This window comes from Myotis nattereri, assembly GCF_964212035.1.
Source record: "Myotis nattereri genome assembly, chromosome: 18".
Classification (NCBI taxonomy): domain Eukaryota; kingdom Metazoa; phylum Chordata; class Mammalia; order Chiroptera; family Vespertilionidae; genus Myotis; species Myotis nattereri.
Window position 1 is genome coordinate 15,389,139 of NC_138093.1, and position 15,836 is coordinate 15,404,974.

Consider the following 15,836-nt stretch of genomic DNA (forward strand, 5'->3'; position numbering starts at 1 on the left):
AAAATAAAATAAAATAAATAATGAAATGAAATAAAATAAAAAAGAAAATAAAAACCATATCCTTGGGTGAAGATTACAAAAATAAAAAAAGACATGGCCTCTGGGAATAGACCTAATTTTACTTTTTCCTTCAAAATTTAGATGCCTTTTACTTCTTTTTCTTATCTAATTGCTCTGGTTAGGAATTTCATACTGTGTTGAACTGAAGTGGCAAAAGTGGGCAACCTTTCTTCATCCCTGATGTTAGGGAGAAGCTTTCAGTCTTTTACCATTGCGTTTGTTAGCCATGAGGTTTTATAGATGGTCTATTAAGTTGAGGTAGTTTCTTTCTATTCCTGGATTACTCAGAGTTTTTATCATGTCTTTGTGAAATTCATTTTTTTGCATTTATTGATAGGATCATAAGATTTTTATTTGTTAACCTACTGATGTACTGGATTGCATGAATTGATTTCTGCATATTGAACAAGTCTTACATAACTTACTTGATCACAGAATCTATTTACTATTTATTTACTTAATAATTTTTTTTTCTGTTCTGACCCAATTCATTTCTACTTCTGTGCCTTATTTATGTTTCTTTCTCCTGCAATTAAAAAAAAAAAATGCTTTCTGCTTATCTCCTACATATATAAATTCATTAATGGCTATGTTTTTTCCAAGTGCCACCTATAGAACATATACATCAGAATCACCTTGGGGGCTTATAAGAAAAACAAATGCCCACTCATACAATTTTAAAATTCTATACTGAGGTCTGGGATAAACACCTTCCTAACCTTGCTGGCCCCTGACACTCCAAAGTAGGCACTCATTAATAAGAGCATCAGTTTAAAAAACAAACAAACAACAGCACCCTTTTCATCCTACTCAGGCTCTGACATTAGGGCCTGGATTGATACTCTTTCCCCGCCAGGCCCTAACCCAACCAACTCCCTCACCCCATTAAGGCTCCAAAACTCAGCTCAGGGTCACCTTGCCATACCCCAATAAGGCCATCTACCTAATGGCTTTAAGACATTTTTCAGGAAAGAAGAAAAAGAGGAAGAGGTATGGCATTTTAATAGATGGTTTATGATATATTTATCTACAACAATAAAATACCTTTATTTTGTTTTTAAAAATAAAAATAGTATTAACTACTGTGTCATTTTTAGGGATTTGTTTCTTTCATTTAATATTATGTTTCCAAGACTCATCTGCAATTATTGCATCTATAATTCATGAATTTTTACTATCATATCACATTCCAACTGTGTAACAAAGAATATACTATTTCCTTTTCTGTTAATCTGCGATATTTCTATTTTATTATACATTATAACCAATCTTGCTACTACATTTTCAAAAAGTGTTTTCTGGTGCCTGTTGTGCAAGAATTTTTTTTATTATCTAAAAGGGAATTGCTAGATTATATAGTGTTGATTTGTAACTATTTTTTTTGTTATATATTCTGGATACAAAAGAGGTATACATTACACGTGTTATAAATTTCCTCTCCCAGTTTGTAGCAGGTCTTTATATCTTTGTCATGCTATTTGATGAACAGAAATTCTTAGTTATAATATAATCCAGTTTATCAATTTTTACCTGTATGGTTACTGTTATTGCTTTTGATATCCTGTTTATGAAATCCTTTCTGAGAACAAGGTCATGAAGTTTTTCTTCTTCCATACTAGCCTTTAAAAGTTTAAAGTTTTGCTTTTATATTTATGTATTTAATCAAATGGGAATTTTTCTAATTTCATTTAAGACAAAAATCTAATTTTATTTCCATTCTTACACAATACCAGCTTCTGGGACACAATGTATTGAATATTGTTTTTTTTCCCCATGTGTCAACTCTGTCATATAGCAAGCTTGAATACATGAATGGATTTGTTTCTCTTACCCACTCAGTTCCATACTATCTTAATATACCATATCTTGAAATTAAGTCCTGGGACAAATCCATCACTTTACTCAGTTAATTCCATCCCTAAGTATATACCTCGGAGAAATTAGTGCCCAAATCCAAAAGTGGACATTACAGTAATATTAAGAGCTGCAGTTTTAGATAATAGCCTCAATCTGGAAATAACCCAACAGTAAAATGGAAAACTATCTTCCTATATAATAAAAGGCTAATATGCAAAAAGACAGAACGGCGGAACAACTGGAACAACCAAACATCCTGTCACTATGACGTGCACTGACCACTGTTGGGGGGGGGGGGATATGCAAAACATGATGGATCTTGGCTGTGGCGGGATGGTGGAGCAGGTGAGCGGGGGCGGCAGACCATGGGGCACTGGTCACTGTCATCCGGGCGAGCCTCTGGCGGTTACTGAAAATTCTTTGCTCCCAGGCACCACGATCCCACCTGGCACTCGCCCCTGCTGCCAGCGCTAGTCCCGCTTGCACCCGCAGCCAGCGCAAGAGCCACCACTCGAACCTGCTGCTGGTGCCTGGCGCCAGCCCCGATCGCCCCTGAGGGCTTCTCCATCTCCCCCAGTTCCTGAGCAGCGACTGGGGCAACAGCCGCCGCTCGCACCCCAATCGTTCCATGACATCAGTAGGTGCAAGCAGTGGGAGTGGGGCTGCCAGCAGACAGGGGACTGGGGGCTGCGGTGGGAGGGGCTGGGCAGAGGCACAGAGGATGGGCCGAGACCGCCCCTGTGCCTACTGCAGCCTCACGGCCCACAGTTCCTTTCAAGGTGCACGAATTCATGCACTGGGTCCCTAATCTATAATAATATAAGTGTAATATGCTAATTAGACTGGACAGCTGAACGACCTTCCAGACGAAGCTGGACTGCGAGAGCCGAGCCCCTTGCAAATATTTCATGCATCAGTCCTCTAGTATTATATACAAACAATGGATTACTACATAGTAACAAAACAAAGGTAACTACAGCAACACGCAGCAACAAAGATGGTTTAACATGTATATGTAGAGCAAAAAAAGGTGAGACACAAAAGCATATGCCTTGTAAATTCCATTTCAATGACATTCAGGAAGGATAAACTAAATTATACTATCTATAGTTACATACCTAAATGGTATAAAAAAAGGTAAAGATGTGGTTACCTTAAAAGTCAGGAGACTGATTATAGCTACTGGTAAGGAAGCAGTTTATGATTGCAAAGGAACATGGAGTGGTGGCAATGTTCTATATAGTCATCCATTTTATATCTACATGTGTCTCTATAAAAATGTTTTAGAACTGCCGAAACCGGTTTGGCTCAGTGGATAGAGCGTCGGCCTGCGGACTGAAAGGTCCCGGGTTCGATTCCGGTCAGGGGCATGTACCTGGGTTGCGGGCACATCTCCGGTGGGGGATGTGCAGGAGGCGGCTGGTCGATGTTTCTCTCTCATCGATGTTTCTGACTCTATCTCTCTCCCTTCCTCTCTGTAAAAAAATCAATAAAATATATTAAAAAAAAATGTTTTAGAACTGATGACTTGCCCTGGCTGAGTAGCTCAGGTGGTTAGAGCATTGACCTGATATACCAAGGTTGCGGGTTTGATTTCTGGTCAGTGCACATATAAGACCAGTGGGTACAAAAATAAGTGGAACAAGTCAAAAGTTTCTCTCTCTCTCTCTCTCTCTCTCTCTCTCTCTCTCTAAAATCAATCAACGAATAAAAGAACCAGAAAACTGATTACTTTACATTTACATACTTTCTGTATATCCTTTTTACTTTCCTAATATTGTCTAAAGTGCACTAATCAGACTTGAATATTTTTCTTTTAAGTGTGGTAGAACTCTTGCCTAGCCGGTATGGCTTACTGGTTGAGCATCGACCCATGAACCAAGAGGACACAGTTCGATTCCCAGTCAGGGCACATGCCTGGGTATAGGGCTCGATCCCCAGTGGGGGTGTGCAGAAGCAGCTGATCACTGATTCTCCCTCATCATTGATGTTTCTATCTCGCCCTCTCTCTTCCTCTCTGAAATCAATAAAAATAAATTAAAAATTTGAAAACATTAAGTCTTTTAAAATTAAATCTTCCTTTTGCCTTTCCAAAAAACAAACAAAACAATAAACACTTTATTAAAACCCACTGGGGGCCTAGCTGGTTTGGCTCAGTGGATAGAGTGTCGGTCTGAGGATGAAGGGTCCTGGGTTCGATTCCAGTCAAGGGCACATGCCTGGCTTGTGGGCTCGATCCCCAGTGGGAGACATGCAGGAGGCAGCCAATCAATGATTCTCTCCCATCATTGATGTTTCTATCTCTCTCTCCTTCTCCCTTCCTCACTAAATCAATAAAGATATTTTTTTTTTAAAAAAATCTACCAGGAATGTAAATATAATTACCTACAAAATAAATACAGCCACACTTACAAATCTGCAACCTTGATAAAGACTGGCCATTAGAATGGCTATTATCAACAAATCGACAAATGAAAAGTGCTGGCAAGGATGTGGAGAAAAAGGAACCCTCATGCACTGCTGGTGTGAATGCAGACTGGTGCAGCCACTGTGGAGAACAGTATGGAGTTTCCTCAAAAATTAAAAATGGCACTCCCATTTGACCCAGTAATCTCACTTCCAGGAATATATCCCAAGAAATTAGAAACACCAGTCAGAAAGGATATATGCACCCCTATGTTCATAGCAGCATAATTTACAATAGCTAAGATTTGGAAACAACCTAAGTGCCCATCAGCAGGTGAGTGGATTAAAAAAACTGTGGTACATCTACACAATGGAATACTATGCTGCTGTAAAAAAGAAAGAACACTTACCATTCGCAAGAGCATGGATGGACATAGAGAACATTATGCTAAGCAAATTAAGCCAGTCAGAGAAAGATAAATATCACATGATCTCATTCATTTGTGGAATATAATAAACAACATAAACTGATGAACAAAAATAGATCCAGAGACAGAGAAGTATCAAACAGACCATCAAATTTCAGAGGGAAGGCAGGGGAGAGGGGGCTAAGAGATCAACCAAAGGACTTGTATGCATGCATATAAGCATAACCAATGGACACAGACACTAGAGGAGTGAGGGCATGTGTGCAGGGGTGGAGTGAGGGGGGAGAGCTGGGGAGAGGTCAATGGGGGAAAAAGGAGACATATGTAATACTATATGTAATACTTTAAACAATAAAGAATTAAAAACAAAACAAAAAAAGACTGGCCACAAATATAACATTAATTCATACCTTATATGAAAGTAAGTTTCAACTGATTTAAGGTACTACACGTAAAAAAGTAATATATAATCTAATCTATTGCAGGAAAATAATTAAATAAATTATGATATTTTTCTTAGCATGGAATAGGGTAATTCATATGGACTAGTGACAAGATCTCCAAGAAACAAAGAAAAAATGTTGTTAAAAAATTTAGTATACTATGCTACCAATTACATAAAACAATCGCTCTGAGCCTTGATTTCCTCATCTGTGAAGTGAGGGGCTTAAACAGCTTTGCACATGCACATACTTATAAATGTATAAGAAAAGGTATTAAAGGATACACAATATACTGTTTAACACTTTTACCCATGTGAAGAACAGGCTTGGGAGGAATGAGATCATGTGAAAAAGGGATTTTAACTCTTGAATGAGTAAATTTCTAGTTTCACTGATTTGTTTACAAGCATGTATTACTCATGAAAAACATTTAAATCCCACACATTCTCTAGAAAAAACAAGAGTATTATTTTATAGATGTATGCATAGAGATATGAGAAACGCGTGACAAACAGGATTCACCAAGACAGACGACAGAGAAAAGGCGAGAAACTGTAACTGTTGGTTGATGGATGGAAAGAAAAAAAATAAAAAAAACTGAATGTCAAAGAACAAGCATGAAGAGTTAATATTCTAACTGTATGAGCACTTAAAAATAGAAAAAATAGGTAAGAAACATAAATAAATAACAAGTAGGAAGTGTATTTCATCTATATCAGATTGATAGATTTTAAAAAATTGGTAATTTTCAGGGTAGATAAGGGTAAACAGTATACAACAATTACTATGTAATGTTAGTAAAAGTATAAACAGATGTGGCTTTGAAGAGAGTAATTTGACAACAAATGTTAAAGACTTAAATTGTGTCTAGCATTTTATTTATTTAATTTTTTTCTTTTCTTTATTTTGTGTCTAAGATTTTCAATTTGTATTTCTCTAATTGTGAACAGGATTGTAATGTGAGACTGAGCATGATGTATTTATTTATTTCATTTTATTATTCTTTAAAAAAAAAAAAAAATATATATATATATATATATATATATATATATTATTAATTTCAGAGAGGAAGGCAGAGAGAGAGATAGAAACATCAATGATGAGAGAGAAGCAGTAACTGGCTGGCTTCTGCACGCCCCCTACTGGGGACTGAGTCCACAACCTGGGCATGTGCCCTTGACTGGAATCCAACTCAGGACCCTTCAGTCCACAGGCCTACACAATATCCACTGAGCCAAATCAGCTAGGGCTTAAGCATGACATATTTGGAAAAGCTAAAGCCATTTGCAAATGGTGAATATTGTACTAATTAATTTTAAAATATTGAATAAACCACCCTGCTGATGTGGCTCAATGTTTGAGTGTCGATCTATGAACCTAGAGTTCACGGTTCAATTCCCAGTTGGGGTACATGCCTGGGTTGCAGGCTCCAAATCTAGGTTGCAGGCTCAATCCCCGATGTGAGGTGTGCAGGAGATAGCTGATCAATGATTCTCTCTCATCATTGATGTTTCTAGCTCTCTCTCCCTCTCCCTTCCTCTCTGAAATCACTAAAAATGTATTTTTTTTTTAAATAAAACTTTCAGGGAAATAAATGGTTGGATATGAAACAAAAGGACTAAATGATTTGTTTTTTGGGGTAATTTTTTACTTTCTACTCTACACCTTTAAGAAAAAAGTAAAAATATAAAAAGGAAACTATGAAGAAAATAAATCTAATATGCAGGAAAATGTATTTGATGATAGGATGGAAAATTTAGAACACAATAAAGGTAAAATAGTATGATAGTAAAAATGATTCCACTTACATAGCTATATACTGGATAAAATATATAATCTCTCTAGGCCTTGATTTCCTCATCTGTAAAGTGAGGGGCTTGAATTAGATTATTACATCCCCTTTGCTTTTTAATCATTTATAATTTTGGACAGCCATGAATAAGAACACTTTAAAATAGAACAGAGAAGAACAGGTCTTCCTATATAATAAAAGCATAGTATGCAAATTGTCCCCTCGACCAGGAGTTATCCGGGAGTTCAACCAGGGGGCAGGGCTGGCTGGGGGAAGGGAGGGAAGGCTCTGGCCGTGAGCCTCTAGGGACCCTACCAGTGCAAGAATTTTGTGCACTGGGCCTCTAGTATACAATAAAAGGTTTTAAGATTAACTGAATTATGCATCTGCATAGGTATGTTACATCTGTATAAAAGCTAGTTTTCTCTACTCAAATAAAAATGTTAATAAGCAAGGAATTACCATTTAGTGTTCTCTTGTTCTTCTTGTTCTAGGAATGGCCTCTGCTTTTTCTTGGCCTGTTCTTCCAAAAACCAACTTTTCCTCTTCAATCCCTTCTTATGTTCTGAATTCAGATTTATACTCTGAACAACAGCTTCAATGACATCTGTAACCGTATCAGGACCAAGGTGTAGTGCTGTTCCTTCCTCATCTTCATTCAATTCTGGGCTAACAAACTGAGTAGCCTGGAATGCTTGCATTGATACCACAGCCTGGAGGGGACATTTCCGAGGTCGACCTGGTCTGCGTTTCACAAAGTTATTTCCTGTCCTGGCTTGTCTTTGAAGTTTTTTGGCTTTTAAAATTTTATTGACATGGTCCAGGTTTTTCTTTGTGGCCAAGATTTTATCATAATTGCACATTTTCCGAGCTTGGCGCTGCATAGCTTCCACTATACTTCTCTTAATATGATGAGGGGAACAGCTGCTTGGCAACTTTTCAGAAAGGAGTGAGATGTTATTACTGCAGGAGTCACTGGGGACTGCAGGCACTAGAAGGCCATCTGGTTTTCCCATGGTTCGCTCCTTGCTGTGGCTATGGCCTGGACTACAGGAAGGTGGCACAGAGGCAGATGCAACCTCAGCATCAATATTTTTCTCCAGGGGCTCTTGGTCCTCATGTTGTACCATCCGCTGCAACAGACTATCCACAGAGTCATCCCCAGAAGAAACCAATCTTGGACTTCGAGAGGGAACTCCGTTCACTAAATAAGATGACAAATCACACAGATAAAAACTGAACACAGCTAGCTATTTAAATAACTTTTTACATAGGACAAAAGATAAGAAATACTGCTCTATTTTTCACAGCAAGATTAAACATCATAATACCATATGCATTTGTCTTTCATAAGCAAGTTGACAGTATACTTTCATGAATAGGGAACATTTCACTAACCATAATAAATTCAAAATTGACTCATATTTCCTTAATAATATGTGGATTAAAAAAAAACAAGAATTCTCATTCTCTGAGATGAAGAGCAGAAAGAAATGAGTTAATTTCAAAAATGAAGGTCTAATTAAAGGACTTGTCAGTTAAAGCAATCTTGGATCTTGGATAAAGACCTAAACTTTAAATATCCTATATAATAAAGAGGTAATATGCAAATTGACCATCACTCCAAACACATAAGATGGCCACCCCCATGTGGTCAAAGATGGCTGCCACAAGATGGCCAGCAGGGGAGGCCAGTTGTGGGTGATCAGGCCAGCATGGGAGGGCAGTTGGGAGGGACCATGCCTGCAAGGGAGGGAAGTTAGGGGTGACTGGGCCAGCAGGGGAGAGCAGTTAGGCGTCCATCAGGCCAGCAGGGGGGCAGTTAGGTGCCAATCAGGCTGGCAGGGAGTGGTTAGGGGGTGACCAGGCTGGCAGGCAGAAGCGGTTAGGGGCAATCAGGCGGGCAGGAAGGCGAGCGGTTGGGAGCGAGCAGTCCTGGATTGTGAGAGGAATGACCCAGATTGGAGAGGGTGCAGGCTGGGCTGAGGGACACACACACACACACACACACACACACACACACACCCCGTGCACGAATTTCATGCACCGGGCCTCTAGTAGATAATATTGCTAGTTCGATGCCTTTTCTGACAATGTCTTAAATGCAAAGGAATAGAAGTAAAACTCTCTTCTTAAGTAAAGCTTTAAAATTATAATTTAAAAAAATCTGTACAGGTCTGGCTGGGTAGGTCAGCTGGTGAGTATCATCCTAATATACCAAGTTGTGATTCAGATTCCAGGGCAGGGCACATACAAGAATCAACCAATGACTACATAAATAAGTGGAACAAGAAATTTATGTTTTTCTCTCTCCCTCTCACTGCTCCCTCTCTCTCTTCTACACTCTCAAAACAAACAAACAAACAAACAAACAAACAAACAAACAAAATCCCTGCGCAACTGGTATGGCTCAGTGGCTGAGCATTGACCCACGATCCAGGAGGTCCTGGGTTCAATTCCCAGTCAGGGCACATACCTGGGTTGCAGCTCAATCCCCAGTAGGGGGAGTGCAGAAGACAGCCAATCAATGATTCTCTCTCATCATTGATGTTACTATCTCCCTCTCCCTTCCTCTCTCTGAAATTAATAGAAAGAAAGAAAGAAAGAAAGAAAGAAAGAAAGAGCAAGAAAAGAAAAGAAATAATCCCATTTACAATTGCATAAAAAAATACTTGTATATAAATTTAACAGAGGACGTAAAAGTCTGTACATTGAAGAAACTGAAGAAGATACAAATACATGGAAAATACAATTACAAATGCATGGATAGGGAAGAATTAACATCATTAAAATTTCCATATTACCCAAAGATTCTACAGATTCAGTACAATCCCTACTAAAATATGAAAGACGTTTTTCACAGAACTATAATAAATACTTGAAAAATCTATATGAAACCACAAAAGACCAGACTAGCCAAAGCAATCTTAAGAAAAAAGTTCTTTCTATACTTAAAACAGCATGGACTGGCATAACTACAGACAAATAGGACAATGGAAAAGAATAGAGAGACCAGACTATAAACCCACACCTATATAGTGAATTAATCTATGACAAAAGAGGCAAAATTATACAATGGGTAAAGATAGTCTCTTCAATAAATGGTGTTGGAAAAACTAGATAGATACATGTAAAAAATGTATAAAAAAACCAGGCTAGTTTCATACACCTGTTTCATAATAAACTTAAAAGAGATTAAAGACATAAGTGTAAGACCTGACACCATAAAACTCCTAAAAGAATTTTCTCTCATCATTGGTGTTTCTATCTCTCTCTCCCTCTCCCTTCCTCTTTGAAATCAATAAAAAAATATAAAAAATACATAAATATTACTAATTATAAATACATAAACATTACTAATTTTGAGGTTAGAAATAAATACTAATATTCTTCTTACAACCTTATAAATTTTTTTGTATATCTCAGAGATTTGTGAATGTCATATTTTAAAATATACGTATGTTTTTCTTGATTTCAGATAGAGGAAGGGAAAGGAAGAGGGAGATGGAAACATCAATGATGAGATGCCCAGCTGGTATGGCTCAGTGGTTGAGTGTCGACCTATAAACCAGGACGTCACGGTTCAATTCCTGGAGAGGGCACATGCCCAGGTTGTGGACTCAATCCCCTGTGTGGGGCATGCAGGAGGCAGTTGATCAATGATTCTCTCTCATCATTGATATTTCTCTCTCTCTCTCTCTCCCTTCCTCCCTGAAATCAATAAAATCCTACATAATAAAGAGCTAATATGCTAATTAGGCCAAACAGCAGAATGATCTTCTGGATGACCTTCCAGACGAGGCCAGGGCTGTGAAGGCCAAGGCAACCAGGGCTGTGAGGGCCAAGGCAGCCGGGGCTGCTAGGGCCGGGCTGGGCCAAGGCAGCCAGGGCTACGAGGGCCAAGCCCCTTGCATGAATTTCGTGCATCGGGCCTCGTGTGTGTGTTTGTGTGTGTGTGTGTGTGTGTGTGTGTGTGTGTGTAAAATAAACATCAATCTGAAAACATAGGACACTACTGTATCAATATAGTTAGTGCTTGTGTCCAATTAGCCTTATTTTTTAAATTAATAACAGCCCTAAATCACAAGAATAGTGATGTTGGCAGTAACAATTAATTTTCTATCTAAGAAATTGTAAAGAAGGAAAAAGAAATTCATGCCAGTTTTGCTGTCACATCTCAAACTGAAAGTTATGGCCATGGGGGTGATAATTACTCAGTTAAAATGGAAAAGGAATTAAATTTGTGGGTGGAAGACATTAACAGAAAACATATGATTCAGTATTATCTGTGATATTAGGCATCCAATGGGGTTCTTGGAACAGTTCCTCCATGGATAAGGGAGGACTACTGTATGTCTAGCTGGACACAAAGGAGTAAAAGGGGAAGACTATTATATTGTTTCAATGTACTTTGTTACTGACTCCAGAGCAACTTTGTTTTAATACAATATTATATTATAAGTCAATATAAATTATAATTTTTATAAATATACAATATTATATTTTAAGTCGATTCACAAGTAACAGATGAGAAATTATCTTTAAAGTCTGGTTAAAGAAACAGTACTTGCCTGTTGAAGAAGTACTTTCAGATGAAGACCTCTTCCGGGTAGGGCTACAGTTCATACTCTCTGATGGTCGCTGGGAAGACTTATCTGAGGTTGTTTGGGAACCTGGAGAGACAGGAAAAGATAGAAACCATAGGAAAATTCCAGTATAAAAATGTTAAACCATACTTTGTTAGCACTGTAACATTTTAGTTGTTGCCACTGTCATTCCCTGTAATATGATTTTTGAGCTGACAGTAACAGGACAATAAGCAGAGGACAAACCACACTAGATGCTGCCAAAAGAATTTCACAGGTTTCATATACACAATTTCTTCTGTTAGATTAATAGAGGGAAAACTAGTTTTAGTGGAAGAATGAACTGAATAATTCAGTTTTTATGTATTACTACTTTGAAACAGATAATTGAGATGTTTATTGATAAAAACCACTAACAATATCCTAATCAAATCTGTTCCTGATTATTAATTCCAATTCACCAAATAAACTGACAAACAAAACTTACAATGCAACCTGATTGTTTCATTTACCAGAATCAGAGATAAAAATTAAAGAGTCAGACCTAAAATACACATATTCATCTAGAGGTAATTTTCATATTCTGTTTTCCCACTTCAGCATATTCTAGAAGTGACTCATTTCTCCATGAAATAGAATAAACCCCCTTTAAAGCTGCACATAAAAGCTCATGAAGATAAAGAAACTCAATTTCCCTTCAAAACGGCTCATAGTTTTACCAAAACACCAGGTCAATGCAGCATAGTTTAACACTTCTCTTATTCAAGAGATAAGTCAGTCATTAAGGAAAGATTATTTTCCTGAATAAAATATACTTGTTCCTGATGGGATTCCTTATAACCTAAAAAGCTAGCTGTTGAGAATACATAAGGAATGTCAATTTCATGTTTGTCAAAAAACTAGTAGCGTTCTGCAATGTTCACTTTTAACTTGAAAAAGTTACAAATAAAAAGCCTTACATATAACTGAAGGCACAAAAGGTACAAGAAATCAAATAACTGAAGATGAGATTTTTAAGATCTGCCTCTAAATAAGAGTTAACTCCTTAATGAAGAAGGACAAACTCCTTAATGAAGAAGAAGGACAAGCTGAAGAACTGAATGCAGCTGTTTCTAATATCTCCGTTTTTCCAAGAGAAAAAGTTTATATTACATAATAGCTTCAATCTCTTTACTGTAAATACTCTTTTAGCAGACTCTTCTAGCATTGCTCAGGTAAGATATAAGACTATGCATTGCCATTCAAGATTAACAAGTTAGATTTCTGGAAAATTGATTTTGTGATAGGATAGCCTACTTCTGAAACACAGTGATGACTAAGGTAAGATCTAATCAAGAAGCAAGACTTTTTACTATTGAATCTTAAAAATAGATACATAAGGATTTAAAAAAAACCCTAGACTGTGGTTCAGATAAGATTTCCATCAAATAGCTAAATACAATAAAATACGTAAGAAGTAAAAGCCCAGGCATCAGTGAAGACATAACTTTAAGTATTCATACTGGAAAATTCATATACTGGACAGATATTTCCTACTCAGAGAGACAGCCAGACAGAAGACAACAGTGGCCAAGAAGTTTGAGACATTACTGAACTCTCTTTATCACTATTCTCTTAGATTAAGTGCTAAGGAAAGATGGGTTGGAGAGCACTTTCTATCAAGTCTTTCCTCTCAGTCACTAATATTATTGAATGTAGTTTACATGCTTGTTACTATGCCAGACATTGTAGAGGTTGTGGAATAGATATAAAAACAGCGTTAACAGTCTGTCTTCAAGGAGCTTATTTAGGGTCAAGTATGCCAGCATATAATACATTTCAGGTGGCATTTGTGCCATCCATTCTTGAGCTCCATCTTCAGTTTTTAGGCTATTTGGTAATGTTTCCCAAATTCCTTGGTCATCTTCAAGAAATTCTTGATGAAGGCTTCAACTATACCTTTGCTCATCAGGATATCCTGAGAATCACCCTGCCTGGCCTCACCCACCTCAGGGTAAAAGAGGGTACAGGCACTTTCTTCAAAGCTCCTTCTTTTGATGGCATCTGGAGCTGCAGAGGAGGCAGTGGGAGGTGGAATGGGGGTCAGATCCCCGGAGATCGTTATTGGCAGCATTGTACAGCAATTCCTGAGAAACTGAAACAATTGAGAAAGAGATGGCTTAGCTTACTTAGCTTCTGAGCCATTTTTCATTTCCTGAAAGTAATGGAGGCCAGCAGCCTATTCTTAGGATTTAATAGGAGATTAGAATAAAATCTCATTCAGGAAGGTTCTCAATTTTCATTTGTAAAAGTCTGTCTGAATTCCCTGTTCAACAGAGCAGAACTTTTCTTGACAATATTCCATATTTGAAGGGAATAAGTTGTATCCCTGAGACACCAATCTCTAGAACTTGGTAATCATCAGATCTAGACCCTTATTTCATTTAAAAACATTGTTTAGCAGTAAGAGAATGAGGATACCTGAAAACAATATTAACTAATGATGTAACCAAGTTTAAGATTGGAAAACGATGATATAAACTTATGTGCAAGAGGTAGCAACCTAAAAAAGATGTTCAAAAGCATGTTAAAACTGGCCTAATCATATGAAATCTGCAAACATTATCTCCAAAACTACCAAAAGTATACTGTTTTATAAGTGCCACTATGCAGTTGGGTGGCTGGGGAACAGCAAGGTAATACCCAAAGAGAACAAGCATGTCTATTTCAAAAGAGACCAATATATCTTTTTCAAAACCTAAAACAGAATGCAATGCAGAGCTGAGTGTAGTGTAGTGTTAAGTACATGGACTATGGAGTAAGGCATGGTGAGCTTGATTTTTGGCTTTGCTACAAATTAAACTAAAATGCAGGCAAATAAATATACTTGAACGTTGGATTACTAAAGCACTCTCACATTGTGTCCAATTAGAAACTGGAACTAATTTAAAATATTAAGCACTTCTTTTAAATATAAAGAGGTACTACTAAAATGAGTACCTCCAATTAAGAATTACTAGTAATATAGGTACCTCCAAGGCTGGTAACAGCAAGGTTGGAAAAAGCTAATACGAAGTGAATCTTCTAATTCACTGATTCTTCACCATAGCTTCTCCAGGGTTGGGATTATGCCCTAGATTACATCAGTAAAACCAGATGTGAGGAATAATGAGTCACAACCTGACGGTGTCTGGCTTTCTATTCAGCTCTTGTACCAGGGGAGAAAGTAGTTTTCTGTTTTTCCTATTTGGCTCTTCGGTTCTTCTAAATCAGTTTATTTTTCAGGGGAGTTACTGCTTTGTTACTATCTCCATCATGTGACAAATGTTTGTTCATGTCTCATACGTGGTCATTTTAGCTCTGCCTGGAGGGATATGTGAAGACTCTCCACTACTCACAGGATAAGAAGTTTAAGAAGTTTCCAGTTCAAGAAAATCATATACTTCCTCAGATAATACAAAGAGCTCATATAATTTTAATTTTAGATACCAGAGAGTTCCCATCATTTCTCATTTCAATATAGTGTAAAGCCAAATAATTAAGTACTTTATAAGAAAACAAAGAATATAAATGGGAATTCCTCAATTCACAAAACTATTAGGTAGAAACACTACTGTCTCATCACTTAGACAACAGCTTCAGAAATAGGTTTAGAAATATACACCCATAAATGAAGGAAGGAGAAAATATAGGTTAAGCACTAAATAAAATTGAAATTCAATATAAATGTAAGCTGACTACAATAAAATCATTTTTTCAGTTAGAAAAATAGAGACCTTATGTAAAAAAAAAAAAAAAAGCAGACTACTAGTAAGGAGGGAAACTGAACAAAGAGAATATTATCAATTGGGATAATAAAAAGGGAATTAAGAATTAAAAAAAATTTGGAAATGTGAATGAGCCCTGGAAGTTGTATTGATAGTAGGATTTTTGGATTTTATTTGGCCACTATTGGATGAGCTTTTAAAGATTAAGATAGGTTCTATGTCAAATTAGACAAAAAGGGGAAAGATGGTACTTTTATAGCAAAACCATAAGATGAAATCATGGATAAGAATGCCAGAAAGTTGAAAAAAAACAAAAAAGAACATAAGTAGATTTTAAAGGGATGAGCATCTGGAAATCTTCGCATTATACACAACAATGAGTGGAAACCAAGATGATGTTCTGAAGTTTATCTGCCACAAGACATCTTAATTGATGTTTACACAGGAGGCACTGAAATCTACAATAAAAAAGGAATACTATATTTATAGATGCCTGGGTGTAAAGATAGAGTCAAATG

At 37.1% G+C, this 15,836-nt stretch overlaps 1 protein-coding gene across 1 annotated transcript in view; it reads right to left on the bottom strand.

The window, feature by feature from the left end:
- The window catches only part of ASH1L (ASH1 like histone lysine methyltransferase), a 99,801-nt gene that overhangs the window by 65,391 nt on the left and 18,574 nt on the right, over positions 1 to 15,836 (bottom strand). Inside the window, exons 2-4 of the mRNA XM_081112211.1 lie at positions 13,511 to 13,706; positions 11,558 to 11,659; positions 7,449 to 8,190 (exon numbers count right to left, since the gene is read on the bottom strand). Of these exons, the coding sequence (XP_080968337.1) occupies positions 7,449 to 8,190; positions 11,558 to 11,659; positions 13,511 to 13,685 (1,019 nt within the window). The 5' untranslated portion in view covers positions 13,686 to 13,706. The remainder of the gene's footprint in view (positions 1 to 7,448; positions 8,191 to 11,557; positions 11,660 to 13,510; positions 13,707 to 15,836) is intronic.